The following is a 19,929-nucleotide window of genomic DNA, read 5'->3' as shown; positions in this document are numbered from 1 at the left end:
CCGTGTGTGAGTAAACTGTGGAAATACGAGACAATAAGTCAAAAAGGTGAGCCAACTCATCCGTGATTTTTTTACTGCTGAGTTGCGAGATGACAACTCACGCATGAAAAATCTTAAGCGTGAGTTGTGAGAAATTGAGTTTTTCACAACACTGAATGAAATACCGTAATCCGGGGTCAAATTGATCACTGGGACGAATTTGATCAGGTTGGTACCAAATAGCAATTCCTTCGAAGGATGCTGTCTCGTTGACATCACAGACATTCCATGGAATCGATTGTTCGAAATACGAAATCTTTCATTTCTACAACGAAACAGTTTTTATAGCATGTACATATCTAACCAGATTCTTAATAAAATTCGATATTAGAATTATAAAAACCATTTCGTTGCAGAAAACAATGAATGATTTCGTAGCGAGTAGCGTTAGTTTACTTTACAAACATAATACGAGAACGCTCATCTACGAATAGTGAAACGCGAATTTTGCAAACATATCGTATGGTGAGAGATTATAGCGTCATATGTACGAACTTTTGTTTCAAGAAATGGATATAAAACAAAAAGCTGTATTTAGTATATTATTGAAGTTATCCAAAAATCGAAAATAGACTTTCGAATGTATAATTTTTTGAAGATCTTTTAAAAATTAATCGTTATGAAATTTTTCAACTGCAATCGATTACAAAAGTACCAGTATTTTTTAAAACTTCAATACAAAAATCTTCCAAACAAAATTCAGAAATAATCTGCTTTTCTTCCAAAAAACTATCAAAGTTACCTCGTTGTACGGTACTTCAAACAATTTAATCAACCAATTTTCCACTACTTCATCCTTTTTCACCGAGATGTTCAAATTGAACAGATACTTTAAAACCGACATTTAGAACTAATGAAGTGAGATTACATTCCCGTCAATGATCTTTGCATAACCTACTGCAGTGACCCGTAGGAACAGCTGCGGCCATTGATGTGCCGGGCGGGTGAAGGCTGGGCCATCCCCGTGCTGAAACCGCCACTAGCGCCACCAATCCGGCGCCCACCGAAGCTGGTCGTTTCCGTTAGCGAGTAGTGCCGGAGTTTGGAGTTCAAGCTAACACTGTCGCTGCCATAGTCGCTGCGAATGTAGTGCTGAAAGTGATGCATGTGTTGCTGCTGCTGCTGCTGTTGGTACTGTTGCTGCTCGGCGGTCATCTCACCCGGCCAGAGGGAGAGCGAAGATGCGATCGAATGTAACCCGTCCGATAGTCGATGACGTCGCGATGCTGGGAGGGAGTTCCGCTTCGCGGATGACGACCCCATCTGAAATGGAACGAGGAGCAGGGGTTATGTGATTATATAGTAAATGAATGGAATTCACTATAAATAAAACCGCCTAATTAAGACTTTTTTGATTGTGAAATTTCTTTCCAAAGAATTGTTTGTAACTATGCTGTATGACCTAAATTGAGAGTGTTTTGGTACCGTTTTGATTCATATTACGGACAGCTTCAAATTCCGGACACTCTACTTTGTATTGGAAACATTTCACGCGAAATGTTTCAATTATTGCTGTTCATAAGTTATCAATTTCAAGGCACGTTTTAGTAAACTTTTTCCATAAATATCTTTGAAAATTTATTATGCCCAACCACCTTAGATGTCTCTTTGGTGGTTTAACGATTTCGATTGATAATTTGGCTGTTCCATTAATGATTATCATGAGCTGTCCGGAATTCGATTCAAAGTGTCCGGAATATGAGGCAAAAGTGAGGAAGCGTCCGGAATAAGAATCATGAAAAGGCCACACATTTTCATTTATTTAAAATTATTGAAATTGCGGAAGCGTATTCTTCACCCACCGTTCGAAAGTAATGGGCTTCCGACGCTCGATAGCACTAAAGAATCATACAGAATGATTTATTTTGTATACTTTATGCTGGGTTATATTTCCCTGAGTCCTTAAGTGTCCGTAATATGAATCAAAACGGTATTTATGTTGAAGTTAGAATTGAAACATGACAAATGAATCATTCTTTATTTTGAGTTTAACGTAGTAAGCTTCTTTAACAATCTTAGTACCGTTTTGATTCATATTACGGACAGCTTCAAATTCCGGACACTCTACTTTGTATGGGAAACATTTCACACGAAATGTTTCAATTTTTGCCGTTCAAAAGTTCACAATTTCGAGGCTTGTTTTAGTAAACTTTTACCATAAATAACTTTGAAAATTTATAATGCCCAACTACCTTAGATGTCTCTCTAGTGATTTGACGATATCAATTGATGATTTGACTGTTCCATTAATGATTATCATGAGCTGTCCGGAATTCGAATCAAAGTGTCCGGAATATGAGACAAAAGTAAGGAAGTGTCCGGAATAAGAATCATGACAAGGCCACACATTTTCATTTTTTTAAAATCATTCAAGTTGCGAAGGCGTATTCTTTACCCACCATTCGAAAGTTAAGGGCTTCCGACGCTCGATAACGCTAAGGAATCATACAAAATGATTAATTTTGTATGCTCTATGCTGGGTTATTCTTCACTGAGGCCTTAAGTGTCCGTAATATGAATCAAAACGGTACAAACACCGAAAGCTCATGTTGATCTGTTTAGTTATACCGTTTTGATTCATATTACGGACAGCTTCAAATTCCGGACACTCTCGTTTGTATGGGAAACATTTCACACGAAATGTTTCAAATTTCGCCGTCCAAAAGTTCTCATTTTCGAGGCTCGTTTTATTAGGTTTTTTCCATAAATATCATTGCAAATTTATAATGCCCAATTACCTTAGACGTCTCTTAAGTGGTTGAACGATTTCAATTGATGATTTGACTGTTCCATTAATGATTATCATGAGCTGTCCGTAATGCGAATCAAAGCGTCCGGAATATGAGGCAAAAGTGAGGGAGCGTCCGGAATAAGAATCATGAAAAGGCCACACGTTTTGATTTATTTAAAATTATTCAAGTTGCGGACGCGTATTCTTTACCCACCATCCGAAAGTTAAGGGCTTCCGACGCTCGATAATGCTAAAAAATCATACAGAATGATTTATTTTGTATGGTCCAAGCTGGGTTATACTTCACTGAGGCCTTAAGTGTCCGTAATATGAATCAAAACGGTAAAACATCCAGTTTTAGCGTAGTGGTTAGAACTCACGCCGAGGACCTGGAATCGAATCCCACCCCCGAGAAAGTTATTTACGATACTTAAGGTTAAAAAAGCCGCTGGTCCCGAGATGAACTAGGATAATTTACGGCTTCCGTACCATTCGACTATTATCGGCAATTGAATTTCAAACAAATACACAGTGTGTTTTTCTGTCAAAACACACAAATGAAAACATTCAGATGATTCTTTGTTCTGTCAGCTCCCCACTGACGAAATTCCCTAGGCCTAGACGGGACAAACAATATCTCCAGAGATGTCTTCAACTCATATGAACACGCCTCAAAATGCGACTGATTTGGAGCTGCCGAACAGATTCGCCTGCAGTTCTTATGGAAAAGCTGCCGAAGAGAATGAGGCTGCTGACAATAGGCACAGTGACAAGAGATGTTTGAGCTTTGTAAAAACGTTCCTAAAAAAGTTGGTATCAAGTCTGTATTCGGCATCGCTCGAACGTCAAATTAGTGAACTCTTGCATTGGTCCATTGAAAAGGAGGTCATGGTGCGTTTTGGGGTCTTTTTTGGCCAATCGGCACTTCAAAGGAGCTGTAATTTTGTAGAGAAAAGATATAGAAATATGAACTTTTCTGTCTTTTCCGAACTTTTTGAAAACAAACATTTTCGTACGATGATACTCTATGCCCTGGGAATCGAGAAAATTTCCTTTACGAAAAGATCCTCGACCAGCGGGATTCGAACCCACGACCCTCAGCATGGTCATGCCGAATAGCTGCGCGTTTACCGCTACGGCTATCTGGGCCCCTGATACGACAGCTCAAAATTCGTGATTTTTCGTCCAGATCTAAAAAGACACCATGCGAAATCCCAAACATAAAATTCTTCTTCTTGTTTCTTACGTTACGTACCAATTGAGACAGAGCCTACCTCTCAGCTTAGTGTTCCTATGAGAACTTTTACAGTTATTTACTGGAAGCTGTCTTTGCTATCTTTCTCCAGTGATTCCTCCCTAGGTTCCTTCAGTATAAACTTCACTGGGATTCCTCCAGGAATTTCTCCAAGGATTTCTCTGAAACTTTTCATACAATTATTCTAGAGATTGTTTCAGAGGTTTCTCTAAGGGTTCTTCCACCAGTAAAATCTCTACAAAAACTATTGGCCTAATCAAGGAATTCCTCCAAAGATCTTTAAAAATTACTCCTGTTAGTTCTCCAGTGATTTCTGTAGAAATTTTCCCAAATTTACCCAGATAAACCATTCGAGATTCTTCCAGGATTTATTTCGGACACTTTTTCAGAGATTACTCCAGGGATTCCACCAGGATTTTTTTCAGAGGTTCTGCCAGGAATTCCTCCAGGATTTCTACAATAAATATTCCTTCAAGAATTGTCCAAATTATATCTCCAAGAAAATAGCTACACGAATCACTTCAAAGATTTTCCCAAGTAAACCTCCAGAAATTCCCCGAGATTTTTTTCCAGAAATTCTTAATTGACCTCCGAAAATTCCTTTGCAAATTCTTCTAGAGATTCCCTCATGAACTCCTCCAAAGATTTAATCAGAAATTACCCTAAGAGTGCCTCCCGGGATTTCTCCGAGAATGTGTCAATGGATTGCTCAAGGAACTTCTGTACTGAAGAAGTTTTTGAGAAGTCCCTGGAAAAATCCTAGAGGAATCGTTGGATAAATTCTTTGAGCCATCTCTGCAGGATTTTTAAGAAAAATCTCATTCCAATTTGTGATGAAACATCTGGAGTAATCTTTGAAGAAATTCTTCCAGTCTTATTGTTCTTGGCATTACGTCCTCACTGGGACCCAGCCTGATTCACAGCTTGGTGTTCAACAGTTATTAATTGAGTGCTTTCTTTGCCAAAATTGCCATTTTTTGCATTCGTATATCGTGTGGCAAATACGATGATGCTATACGCCTAGGGAAGTCAAGGAAATTTCGATTACGAAAGGATCCTGGAGCGACCGGGAATGGAACACGGACACCTTCAGCATGACTTTGCTTTGCAGGCACGGACTCTAACCACTCGACAAAGGAACGCCCCTTTTAGTATAACCCTTGAATAAAGACTTGTGAACATCTGCAAGGATCCTAAAGAGTTTGTCCTGGAAAATATCAGGATAAACTTTTGCTAAAAGAATCCTTGGAGGAATTCCTGAAGGATTTCCAGTAAAATTTTACTTGCGAAATTTCTAGAAAATCCCTGTATAAATTTTCCTGGAGAAACTCCTGACAAAATTCCTGGAGGAATTGCTAAAAGTATTTTTGGAGCCCTATTGGTGCTGGTCTGAAAATCCATAGTGATTAAAAGTTCTACCCGGAAAAATCTCTGGTGATATCCCTAGAGGAAACCCTGCTTTATCTCGGAGGAATTTCTATTTTACTAGAAATTGAGAAATTTTTGAAGAAGTTTTGGAGAAATCTCAAGAAGTGTCTCTAGAGAAATTTCTGGAGATATACTGGGGGAAATACTCGAAGGAATCATTGGATATTTTTCTGAAGCAATTTCTGTGGGATTTCCTGGAGCCACACCAGGCAGAGGAACATGGGTTCGAATCACATCGGTCGAAGATCTAGAAGAAAAATCATGAATTTTGAGCTGTCGTATGATGGGATTATATGATGGTCTGAAAACGTCCATATAATCCCTATCGGAACCGGTTCCGGAATTTGACGACCATATCCGGCCAAATTTAATTGTTGGTATCCTTGATGCTGTTGTAAATCGGAATGAAATATCGTGAAATTTGAGCCGTCGTACCATACATGCGTATGAATTTCTAGATGTGATATGTGCCAGTTCCTTCTGAAATTGGGTCCAGATACAATTGTGCCCTTGTGTCCAGATTGACCAAACCTACAAAAAATATACAGAGTTTCATTTGCCGGTTTCATATCTTAACATAAAGCATTTTCATATAAGAACAGGTAGCATTTCAAAAAAGGGATATAATTCTGATTATGCCAAATGTCCATTATGCCAAACGTCCGTATGCGAAACGTTCTTATGCGAAACGTCTTTATGCGAAATGGGTCACCCCTGCATTTCACTCCTTGTTTGACATTCAACATTTTTGAAACGACAAGATTTGCTGCAAGTGTTCCTTGCAAATGACAAGCTTTGATTAATGGGCCATGTGGTCGCTTTTATAGTGAATTGGCGGAGTTTGTCAATTCTAGGTTGAATTTCATTTTTTTTTCTAAAATTTTAGAAAAGATTTAAAAAATAGAACCTAAAAACTTGTTTTTAGAGTCAATCTTGAAAGGAGAACCTGAAAATGAAATTACCTCACCACCCCTCGAGAAACCAATGAATACCTTATTCGAGCACAACTAAAGTTTGGCAAAAAAGTAGTTGCCATTCAATAACTGTAGAATTCCTGATTGAAAGCATAATCTACAAGAAAAATACGCACCTTAATTATTAAACTGTTTTTACCTTTGACTATTTTCTATTTACCTTATTTTACCTCATTGCTCTTAGTTGCTAAAATCGGTGTGTTTAGCCAACAGATGGCGGTAGTGTGTAATCGTCAAAAGCGAACAAAAAAGAAGCGAGCGCTGCGGGCGGTGGCTTGACCACCGACAATATATTTCAATCGACCGTTTGAAAGGTGGTCGATGGACAATGATGAGAGTGTGACGTCTGTTTGTCTGTGCAGTAATGGCCATCGTTTTCTCTGTTATCAAACATGTTCCGTTAGTAGTAAGATTAACAAATACTAATAAGAATTCCACCAAATGTAGTGTAAAGAATACAACAAATTATATTGAATCATTACAAAATAGTATAAGCATATTGGAATCTGTTTCAAAGATGTTTGAGAGTAATGAAATTATGAAAATATATGCTACTGCATCGGCTGTTATCGGCTAGGATGGTCTAAAAGAAATGGCAAAGGTATATCACAAATCTTGTTATACAAATCTTACAAAAACTTTAACAAGCTATGAACAAAGCTCTCCTGACAACAAAACGATTTCAACTTTAATTATTAAAACTGCTTTTGATAAAAATATGTTTTAATCTTATGTGAGTGTGGGCTGAAATCTCTGATCTATTTTACAATAGAACTAATAATTGTATGCATGAAGTAATACAGAAAATAATATTAGAAAATGCCCAGGGAAATCACTGAATTGATTCCAGAAGAAATCTTATTTCCTTCTTCCCAGAATCCGGTTCCGCTTTTTACTGTATGACAAAATTTTTATAAATAAAAATAATGCATCATAAAACTAGAAATGTTACTTGGGCTGTCTTGTATTCTCTTAAGACTATGTTTTTGCAGTCTATGAATTGCCCCTAAGCGAAGGTGAATCATTCACCACGACTCCTAATCAGTGTCACAAAAATGATGTTCATTATAACAAACCCACAATTTACATATTTTCTTCTTTCTTTTCACTCGAAAATCGATCAAGTTCAAAACGATCTTCAAGAGACAATGACGCAGCATGAGAAAATGTTCGACACCCAGTGACAAAGCATACCTCAAACATCTCAAACCTTCAGTTACGTGCGGATGGATGCCGAATTTTTCCACCAAAAAAATATTATGACAACACCACAATGCCAGTCGCGACAGCTCCAAAGATAATGGGCCATATTGTAACACATCCACCCATTCAGCAATTTGACGACAGTGAACGAGGCATCCATGACAGCAAACTTTAAATACCGCTGTTTACTCTTTTTCACGGGGAAGGGTATTCAAATTGTTTGTGGAAATCGATGCCTTCTTCGAAGGTCAGCTGAATTAGTTGGAAGATTCGATAATTTGAATTCCATAGTAATTGATTATATATATTTATGAAATTTCATGATGAGCTGTATGAAAGTGATGATCGAAAAAACGATTTTGAATTGATTTATTATTTCTGTACAAATTATTTTTAGCGCTCTTAATAGCTTACAGTCATTGCCAGAAAAAAATGCCCACTTGCTTGTAATCACGCAAATTGTTGAAAACTTTTTTTGTTGTGCATCGCAAAGAACATGTGTTAACTAAGAAGTACAAACACTTTTTGAAAAAAAAAATCCGATTGTGACGTACAACTTTGTCAGTTCATCTGATGACAAGTAAGTGGGCACTTCAGTTTTTTAGTGACAGTATACATTTTTAAATAAGTGTTGCATTTACGCAATTTATATTAATCTATGACAAAAGGTCGAAAGACAATGAACCGAAAGGACAAAAGGTCGAAGAACATGAAAAGTAGGAACAAAAGGATGAAAGAAGGAATTTCCTACCAACTAAATCATTTTTGACCTTCGAACTTCTTTTCTTTCGACGTTTTATCCTTAAGACCTTTTGTCCATGAACCAATTTGAATGAAGCTTGATTGTAAAGTATCAACAAGGTTTCAAAATTATTTCAACCCAGTTCAAACATCCAAGAAGAGACGGTTCTCATCATTGGTGAAACAATACAGGATTATGTATCGTTTTCTTGCTGATATAGGTACATCCTGTCGTCTGAATGAATTAAGACATGGCGGTTGAAGCAGCAAGCCTGAGGAGGTAAGGCTGTTTCCCATTACCTTCAAGATTGTGTGCTCACTCGACGATGGAGGTACACTACCGAGCAAAAGTTTGGGTTCATCCTCTGAAAACACACAGGAGTCTAATTTGAACCACCCACGAATCATTCTAAAGGTTATGAGGTAATCTTATTTCGTAAGTAATTAAACATTTTTTGAAGCTTTGTTTGCTAAATGTTTACTTTAGGTAGTGAAATTACATTGAATGAAACATGCCTGATTATCCCAGCATTGACTGGACAAAAATTTACAATTAATGCGGCATTGGAACCGTAACTTTATATTCTTTAAAGACATTTGGCGGAAATTTTGAAAACTAGATATCGTGTTAATGTTTAGGATTACCTGATACGCATGCTAATATTTGTTGTCAATACTATCATTTTTTCAACTAATTTCAATAGCCTATGGCTTATTTGAACGTAAATTATCGGGTGTAGAGTTCGAGTGGGGTAAGAGTTTCTTTTTGAGATTTCTAGCTCAATTCAAAACAAATCTTATGAATGTCATGGTGGTTCGAATGCTATTCAAGTAAGAGACTTTCACTCCAAATATCATAATAATCGATTGAGATTTGGAAAAGTTATGGCGATTTGTTGTTTTTCGACGTGAATATTGTAATTTTTGGTCAAACTTTCGTTGCATGGAACCAATTGAAGATAAAATCTTTTTCAATATTTTATGTAGGGGCGTTTCTAGGCCTATCATAAGGTTGCTTTGAGGTGTATTAGTTTTTGCATAATTGCTTGAAAACATTTTTTGGCCCATAGTGGGGCAAAAGTTCGAATCAGCGGGGCAAAAGTTCGACCCATGTATAAAATCACGGAAAAATTGTCAAATTGCCTAAAATCCACATATTATCTTCAAATTTAGTTAAATTTGTCTGATCGTGTGAAAATTGTCACCAAAATTTTACATTTCCACTTTATTTTGCGAAAAACTGCTATTTTTGAGTATATTACAATTAACCCGGTTTTGAGCAATTTTTTGATGAAAATTTAGTGTGTATTTTTCGGCAAACTCAAGTTTACGGCTGGTGAAAAGTATGCCTGTCATAAAAGGATCGAAATTTTGTGTTTTAGCCAGCGAACTTTTGCCCCACACTAGATTCGAACTCTTGCCCCACCGGTGGGGCAAAAGTTCGAATAAGACAATCAATTTTGAAACTGTTATAACTAAAAATGGGTAAATATTTTGACACAAGTTTGTTCAGCAAAACTATAGCCAATATGTTGAAGGTTCACTGTATGGTATTTGTTTTGTTCTAACTGCTATTGGTTTCCTGGAAACTTTGATTATACCACTGAGGTCGAACTTTTGCCCCACCTTACTCTACATGTTTAGTATAATGTTTTCTTTTTTTCAATTTCTCATTGTAATAGGCTGTTTTTCGTATGGCAAATTTGTCATGGAACGGCTTACTTTCCTGCACTGAATTATGCAGTGTCGTAATAGGCATTTCGCTACTGATATCAGTTGCGTTATGATTATTACGCAACTTTGTTCTTTTTCCCAATTGTTTTGAGTTGCGTTATGAATCATTGCACAACTATTTTCTGAAATTTCATAATAATGCATCCTGATATGATTTCTGATACCCTCAAGTGGTTTTCAACGAAATCGCAAAAAAAAAAAAAAATGTTGTAATATAATCATTATGCAACTTGTTACATAAACTACTATTACAGAACGTTCGTATGTTGAACAAGTTCTAGTGAACCCAAACTAGAGCACGATAACTTGAATCTATTCATAAATTTGAAAAGATTTCATATTTCTGATAGTGCTTTTTAAATACAGTCATCTCTTCCTTACTCGATATTGAAGGGACCATCGAGTTAGGAAGGTATCGAGTTACAGAACACAAAAGCAGTGCAACTGCGTTCCAAGGGACCATCGAGTTAGCCATAAAAACCAACTTTTACTATGGTTCTCTAACTCGATATCGAGATACGGAATATCGAGTAAGGGAGAGTTAACTGTATTACGATTTCTAATACCATACTGATCTAAAACTTTGGTCGATCCAATGCTGAGAAAATTTGCCATGTTGCATAATGTAATTTTTGAAAAATTTCAAAGAATCAAGTTAGAACTTAGTAGACAAGATTCAAAAACTAATTTCGTTGGAATACCTATGAAGTAAGGTAGCATTCCAGCAGTCCTCAATACCTATCGAATACCAAAATTAAGTATTTTAAATTGTTTTAAGCATATTTTTCAAATACCATTATAATGCCAAAATGAGATATTGACAACTGAACAATACCTAATTATGGTAGATACCAAAATATGATATGCATAAGTTATTGCGAGTTATTCTTTCCTCCTCGGGTAAACTCAATGCAATTTCGAATGAGCCATAGAGAGTTTCAATTAAACATGTATTCCCAGAGATATGGACAAAACATGTTTGTAGGTTTTTTTTTGCGGGTGACCTCAAACTTCTGCGCGGGAGTGTAGGTAAAGAAAAGCGATTTTCCCTCAAATTGTGAGCGCCTTGGCTGCTGCCACTGTCACCGTCGTTGTCGTGAAGTGTTTATTATATACAGAAGACAAACATTTATACGCCACCTTCTCGAAAGGAGGTGGGTTGCTGGTTCACTGATTGTTTGGATATATCACTACACACAGAAGAGCTATGGATCGTCGAACGGTTGCGCGTATGTGTATTTATTATTAGCCTTCGATGCTAAAGGAAACGTGAAAGCAATTACTATTAATAGAGCTTAATCTACTTTGATAGTTGCGCTACCTATTGTGCTCGTACATCAGAGGATGAGAAAGGGCATTAACACATAATTTGGAAACCATTGAAATTTATATTACTTTTCGTGACACACATTTCAATATTTTTTTTTTAATTTTATTTTCGTTTTCATTCTTCTTTTTTATAACATTCTTTATAAGCATAATTTCAAATATAACATTCATTTCATGTCTTGCAGGCCTGAATTTTTGTGGGACCAGAATCGTACACCTAAGCACTAAGCTCAGTAAAACCCTCTATAAAAAACTTGTGGCTATCAAATAAGCAACCAATCAGTTATTTTCTATATCTTGCACAACTTTTGAGATATATTTAATCACAGCATAAGCCCAAAATTACGTAGAAACCTTAAATAATGGGTTTAAAAACACTTGCCTTGAATCGAAGTCCGTACACTCTGATGAGGTTAAATAAAAATCCGTACACGATCCGATCTTTTTTTTGCGTTCATGAGTCCTCTCATGGCGTAGGGGTAACGCACCCTAACTAGAGATCAGGGAGTCGTGAGTTCGATTCTCACTGAGAAGACGTGTAACTTTTTCGCAAAACTTCACATCAATTTGTCCATTTAATCCAATTGCAAACTATATGTAATGTTTAGCTTTTCGGTAGTTGATAGTGAAAATGATTTTTGTTATGGAATGTAATAAATATAGCGTTAGCGTAGTTACAGTATACTTCGTAGATTGGATACTAGCAACATTCAAGTTTTTTCTTTTGATAATCTCATCTAGAATGCCTTCAGGACCAAGGCTTGGGAATAAGCCTTGAACCAATCTTAAATAAGAATTCCAAAACCATGAATATTGCTATTCCCGGCCACGCCCATCTTTACCGTAACTTGGGATTGGGGAAGGAAATGTTGATGCAGCACTTACTTAATGAGAGGCCTCCGACTCAGCGACACCCTCATAAGTGCTACGGAGTTGGGGGTTGGGAGGGGTATTAGGTCATCAGGATTCGCCTGAAAAGCTAGCGATAGACCCAAAGTAGTTTTTGCTTAATTGTTTTTGATTTAATCTCTTGAATGCCGGCAATCAAAAGAGGACAATTGTTTGATTTACAGTATAAAGAATGTTGTTTCACGTCAAAATAGTCGATCACGCGTTCAACGGTAATAACGATCCGCTTTCTACCTAGTAAATAGCAGAATAGATCCCTCCAGGGTCATCTAAATGAGAAAAAAAAAACTTTGTTATGATTCACATGGAACTGTTATTTACATGAACATACAACCGACCAAAATGCACTCACAATGCATAGCCTATTCCACGATAAGCGACCGGTTGAAACGAGTAAATTGCCGCACTTCAAATAAGCGAGAGAAAAAAACACCCGGGACAACCGCAGAAACATGCCGCACTCCGAAATCTGATCACGAAACCGTTACATCTTAAACAAATTCGGGTATTCTGTTTAAAAGGAACGGACTCACCAAATGCTTGCAGCCTCCGGAAAAAAGTTACTTATTCCCCTGCCGCGGCGCCGGTCAACGTCCACCCTACTCTTGATCCAGGTTGAAACGTATTTGTTTTCCCAGGTTCAGAAACTGAATGCACTTGATTTGTTTTTTTTTCAACGCGACACTGAACAACATTTAAAACGCGGAAGAGCAACAATTTCACGCCGAATGAAGGTTTCCACTTTTTCACTGTCACGAAGAACAATTCGACAAATTTAAAACGATTGCGGCCAACTTGTGATTGCATCAGCCGAATTTATATGATGCACGTAGACGAAAAAAACATGACAGTAGATCCAAAAGACAACCTTCCGCGAGAGTGGTTTGCTGCGATCCCTTTGTTATGGAATGTAATAAATATATTGACAAATTGATAATAGTAGTTTACGGAACAAGTTGCAGAATGATGATTTTTACAGCACGAGTCGTAAGTTTATCCTACGAGGCTTGCCGAGTAGGATAATTACGACGAGTGCTGTAAAAATCGAGTTCTGCAACGAGTTACGTACAACATTTTTTGCTATTTCGTAGAAGACCACTTGAGGGTATCAGAAATTTCACCATTATTTAACAATTTCTGAAAAATTGTTGTGTTATGATTCATTTTGCAACTCAAAACAGTTGCGTAATGAGGAAGCGTTGCGTAATGAATCATTACAGCACTGGTTTCAGTTGCGTAATGACTATTCCCGCACTGCATACTTCAGTGCAGGAAAGTAGGCCGTTTCATGACAGATTGGCGTGATGGAAAACAGCCTATTACGATGAGAAATTGCAAAAAATAAGTTATGATTGGATCTTCGTTCGTATTATCATGCTCTCCTATTTGGGTTACATAAATTGTTAACGCAATTGTGGTTTTGCTTGCGCAAACAGAGAGATGGAAGTTGTAAAGCCAATGACAGCTCAAAATTCTTTTTTTTTAATATTGAGAAGAAAATGACCATCATTGGAGACCTTTTCCCCACAATGTAAGAGTAATATTCATGAAAACCTATCACTATATATTCTACTCACCATCTGCACTGTCCATAGAACATAACTGTTCGTTATGGATATTTGAACCAACAGCTTTTTTCATCACAAAATTCATGTTGCATCACTTTACGACGCATATAAAAATTTACACACTTGGAATGAAAACGTTAAGGAGAAATATGAAGCTAGTTATGCTTTTACAGAAAGTGCATTGCAGTCAAAATCATTTTCATTGTCAAATAGTTAGTTAAAAACTACAAAACTGTGGGTGCTTTTCGGGATACCAAAAACATCCGAAGCTTTCCAGAATAATTGGCCATTGTACACCGGTTCAACGGCTTTTTCGATGCATCATCGTTATTTGAAGCATTTTTCAGCTACGTGTTATATATTTTGGCTAAACCCTGATAAAATATGTAAAATTTTGCCTTATACGGATTTTGATTCCAAATAGAATTATGAATCAAAATCCGTACAACACAAAATTTTCCCAAACAGTTATTGTTCTGTTCAAAAGATGCATTTACTACTTCGGATTTACAATGAAAACATCGTGATTAACAACTGGTTTGGAAATATATACAAATTCATTATAATTATGTTGACTTTCTCGACTTTCGAGCTAAAAGGTACGTCAGTTCAAATTTTCAAATGTATCAACCCGAACACTCTGATTTATGGTCTTGACCGTCCGTGCATGATAAAAAAATCATTGATATTTGTTTTTTTCTTGATAAAAGGCACGATGTTCATTTCACCACCCCTTCATCTACTGAGATAAGTAGGAAAGCAAGTTGATTGGACGATAGTTGAAACCAACTGGAAACATTTGTTAAACATATAATACAAGATTGAGCTGCTGCTCTCTAAGTTTCTTGATAAGGATGTAGAAAATTTAATCAGCGTCAGGAGCTTTCATATTTTTTATAATAGTTCTCACTTCTTCCAAATCAGCCTCCCAGGAATTTTCGAAAAAGGTTCTCTTGATTGAGTATATTTTCAAAGTCCTGACTAATTTGATTTTCAGTTGGACAAGAAAGTCCTAAATTAAAATTATGTTCGCAATTAGTTAGTTATAATTTGTTTTCCTCTTACAATGCCGGTATTGGCTTCTGAGGTTTTTTTTTTCAAAATTTTAGATAATTTCCAAAAGGGCTTAGAACCAGGGTCCAATTGAGAAATTTTATTTTCAAAATTTTTGTTTCTTAATTGTGCAAAACGTTTCTTGATTTCTATCTGCAAATCCTGCCATATAATTTTCATAGCAGGATCGCGAGTGCGTTGAAATTGCCTTCTCCTCACGTTTTTAAGACGAATCAAGAGTTTAAGATCATCGTCTATAATCACGAATTCAAATTTCACGTCACATTTTGGTGTTGCAATGCCCCAGGCTGGGAATTTATTAAAGTTGCGAGAGCATTATCAATATTATGTTTTGTTTGTAAAGATACATCGAGATTACTATCGATATATATTTCATATCTATTCCAGTCGGCTCGAAAATAATTGAAAGTGGAGCTGATAGGATTGAGAATTGCTTCATGGGATATTTGAAATGTAACGGGGACATGATCAGAATCAAACTCAGCATGAGTAATCAGTTGGCTACAAAGATGACTAGAGTCGGTTAAGACCAAGTCAATCGTAGATGGATTTATAGAAGATGAAAAACATGTAGGGCTATCAGGGTATTGAATTGAGAAATATCCTGAAGAGCACTCATCCAATAAAATTCTGCCGTTGGAATTACAGTGGGATTCCGTTTTTGGCATGCTCCGTTTTTGGCACCCCCGATTTTGGCAACAAAATGGATCCATTTTTGGAAACATTTTTGAATACCATATACATTTGTAATTTTTTGTAAATATTATCGTATCCGTTGCTTTATTTATCTGAATGGCAGGTAAAATACGCACCGATAACATTCTGGAGCTCTATTTTCGTCGATATTCCTCAAAATATCATTAACAACTAAGAGCTCCCGTACGTACTAATTTACTTCAGAATGGTCATTGGTTTCCTATTTGGCAATATGTGTGTTGACGAAAGCCTTTACATTTTGAATATTTTTGAATGTTTCAACATCAAGATATACTTGGTATCGAACTACTTAAACACACAGAATGATTAAAAATTTGAAAATAATCGAATTATCCCGTATGGTGAAATAAGGAACCATTATGTCCATAACTGGTACATCTACCCTAATCCATAAAAAAGTATATATCTTACTATATTGTACATTATTTTTTATAAATTCTAATGTTCCATTCAATACCTACACCAAAACGAATGCAAACACAGTCCAAACTAAACTTTATTCTCAAAAATATCATTGAAGCGTGCGATAAAAACGATTGAGAGTATTTTGTTTGTGGTTTTAATGTGTATATTAATCTTTCTGCGAGCTTCTTTCCCTATTTGTTAGAGATTCTTTAAGACGTTAGATTTGTTGAGAGATGGGTTTGATACAAGATTTTTAATCTAGGATACGGGTCTCAATATAATTAAAATGTTCCTTGCGAGCTAGGACTATGAATTTCCTAACTGAACCCTGGAGAATCCTTATGGAGTTCTTAGTTCATAAGGGACTTTTCAGAAATTTTAACGGATTCTTGAGAATGTCTGCAGATTCCTAGCGAACACTGAGGGTTTCTTGCGGGATCCTGAGAATATATTGTTATTGAGAATTAAGTCCGAAGGGTTTTCTAGGGCATCCTGGTAATTCCTAGCTGGATAATGTGGATTTGTAGTGGTATTTTGAATATTTCTAGCAAAATCTTTTAGATTTTGGAAAGGTTTTCAGAGAAATTTGAGGATTGCTAGCGGTAGCCTAAGAATAATGAATTTTTAAAAAAATTTATTGAAGACTTGAGAATTTTCGGAAATATCGCTGCAATATTCCTAACAAAATGCTTCTGATCCCTAGCGGTTTCTTGTAGATTACTTTTTTTAGTTGTTTATGTTTGCCGTTTTGATTGCAGTCAATCATTAATTATGAAATGCTTTACTTTATCAGAAACATAAATTAAAGGAGGGTATTCTAAACTTACCGAATATTGTAAAATTTTACGCTAAAGCCTTAAAGTTAAACTGATTTTCAATATTCATTATATAAAAAAAAAACTCATGCCGTTTTGCAATACCCAGTGCATTTGTTTTGTAAATACGTCTTTGTATGAAAACAGTATTTTTTTTTTTTTTTATTCTTACAAAGTTTCAGAAAAAAGCTCAGTTCTTATATAAAGGTCACTTTTGCGATTATTGATTTTACATGGCCCACTCATACAAATAGTGTACATAAAGCTTCTGAAAATCCTTGAGACATTGAGGCGTAAAAAGTAAGAATGTAGAACGTTTGTCACAATTAACATCACGGCGCTAAAGATTCATAGAATAGTATAATATTACGGAGAACTGCTTTGAAGTGAACCGAATATGGTTCCACAAGGATGATGTAAAAACATTCTAATGATGTTCTCAAAACCAATAGTTGAAAAATAAAATTTAAAATAAGGGTTCCGATTTTGGCACGGTTCCGTTTTTGGCAACTGAAAATTTCGACTTTGTTGCCAAAAACAGAATCCAACTGTACTTTGAGAATTATTCCATGACCGAAGTTTGGCATTAAAGTCACGAATGAAAAAAAAAATTGACTTATTGCGAGTCGATTTTAGCAAGTCAGTTTGGAGCAAATTAACTTGCTGTCCAGAGCATTGAAAAGGCAAATAGGCAGCTATGAAAGTATATTTACCAAGCCGTGTTTCAACAGAAACACCTAAAGTTTCAAAAACTTTAGTTTCAAATGACGAAAAAAGTTAATGTTTTATACGCCTATGAATGATGATTGCAATTCCCCCACATGCCCCATCAATTCGATCATCACGATAAACATAAAAGTTAGGATCTCTTTTGAGTTTAGATCCAGGTTCAAAATGCGTTTCGGTAATAACTGCTATATGCACGTTATTAACTGTAAGAAAATTAAACAGCTCGTCCTCTTTACCATTCAAAGAACGAGCATTCCAATTTAAAATATTTAAATTATTATTTGGATCCATTAGAAAAATGCAATCTAATAACAATTTGATTTGTCAATTTTACACTAACTTGAACTGCTTCAGTCATAGTGGTGGCATTGACCATTGTATCAATCATTAGATTCAATTGTTCAGTTAGAAAATTAAAATCAGAGGCAGACATATCACTTGAAGTGGGTACATTATCTGATAATTTCCCATTAGAATTTGTGGTTGATGAAGAATTGGAGTTGGAGTTACCTGTGGTGGTAGGGTTTTTTCCATTTGATTTGAAACAAGTAGAATGGGTACTCATAGTACGAATAGGGGAGGAGTTCAAATTACCTGCTACGATATCGGCAAAGGATTTTCCGTGGGTAGATACATTTGAAATTGAAAAATTCGAACGGCTACCCGACGGATTAAAATTAGCTTGTGAATGAGCATGATTATGAGTAAGTAAGTAAGTAAGCCAAATAAGTAAGTAAGTAAGTAAGTATGAGCATGATTATGATCTTCCTGATGGGCATGATTCATGATCAAACGATCGTTAGCTGAAAAATGAGCATTGTTCGATACTCTACCAGGGAAATTCCGGAAACGACCGTTATCGTAACGGATATTATCTTTCATCTGCCTGGCACGAGCCTCAATGACTCTTTTGCGTGAAGGGCAATTCTAAAAATTGGATTTATGATTAGCCCCGCAATAAGAGCATTATTGGTGGTATCTTCCTTCACTGGACAGACGTCCTTGGCGTGAGGGAAACCTCCGCAAATCATGCATTTAGCATCCATGTGACAATTTTTTGTACCATGACCCCACTTTTGGCACCGACGGCACTGAGTGGGGTTCTGGCAATTTCCTCCAGGTTTCTGGGAATGTTCCCATATCACACGGACATCGAACATAAGTTTTGCTTTTTCTAAAGCTTTATTATTATTTAGTTCTTTTTTTGTTAAAGTTAACTAAATAATATTCTTGAGAAAGCCCTTTCCGAACAATGCCAGATTGAGAACCCAATCTTCATAATGATTACTTGGACTGGGGAAAATCCAAGTAAATTATTTATTCCATTTTTGATATCTTCAGGTGACTTATATTCACTTGAGAGATCTTTCAAGACAACTTTGAACAAACGTTCAGTTTTGTCGTCATAAGTAAAAAAGTGCTTCTTCTCTTCAAGATGTTTGAGATTTTAAGAGTTTCCGGCAAGGCACAGCAATATACTTTCTTTGCGATTTGGAAGGAAACTTTGATTTCCCTAATGGAGTTCGAGATCTCCTGCCTAAATCCCTCAAATTCGGAACCACTGGCCACGATAAGCGGCACTTTTTGTTTCCTCACTTGAACCAGTCAAAGAGCCTGGGCTAGAGCCTGCTTCGATCTGATGTTCGGAAAATTTGTCTAGAGCATCGAACTGATTGCTCAAAAATGGTGGTTTTGAAAATCTGTTGAATTGCTTCAATTTATCTTCACCTTAAGCAGTTTCTTTATGTGAAGAATTGGACCTCCGATTATTTAGATAGCTTTCCACATCGATCATATAAAACAAACATGCCTATTCACTGTCGCTTACGTTCAAGTAATGTTTTCTGAACCACCTTCTCGGAAATCTATGCAATTCTAATCTACTCATACTTATTCCATTCGTATGAAGAAATCATTACACATTCCGATGTTTGACCTTTAGCTTTCCTTCCCAGAAAAATGGGCCCAACAGTTGACAATTATGAGAACGTTTTCTATCTTCCGCTTGTTTCAGCACAATCCCCTGTTGGCCCATTTGGACGTGATATCTAGTGCACAACAAACAATCCACCCGAAAAAAATCCCAGTGAAGCAGGGCAATTCAATGCTTACGGAAGCACAACTATGCATGAATACACAATGAGGTGACATAAGCCGGAAAAGTCGGTGATGATTAATGGGGATCAATTAATTAAACCAACATACAACACACCCAATGAGCTAACACACGAAGATTTATGTATTAGATTGGCACATAAGAGGGACAGAATCAGAATGA

The 19,929-nt window shown here is 36.4% G+C and overlaps 1 protein-coding gene across 1 annotated transcript in view; it reads right to left on the bottom strand.

Annotated features, from left to right (window-relative positions):
* Positions 1-683: 683 nt before the first annotated feature.
* The window catches only part of LOC110674087, a 28,554-nt gene continuing 9,308 nt past the window's right edge, over positions 684-19,929 (bottom strand). Inside the window, exon 2 of the mRNA XM_021837609.1 lies at positions 684-1,302. Coding sequence (XP_021693301.1) covers positions 934-1,302 — 369 coding nt within the window. The 3' untranslated portion in view covers positions 684-933. The remainder of the gene's footprint in view (positions 1,303-19,929) is intronic.

The sequence above is a fragment of the Aedes aegypti genome, chromosome 1 (assembly GCF_002204515.2).
Source record: "Aedes aegypti strain LVP_AGWG chromosome 1, AaegL5.0 Primary Assembly, whole genome shotgun sequence".
NCBI classification, from domain to species: domain Eukaryota; kingdom Metazoa; phylum Arthropoda; class Insecta; order Diptera; family Culicidae; genus Aedes; species Aedes aegypti.
The sequence above is the reverse complement of the archived record's forward strand: the minus strand, read 5'-3'. Positions and strand labels throughout refer to the sequence as shown.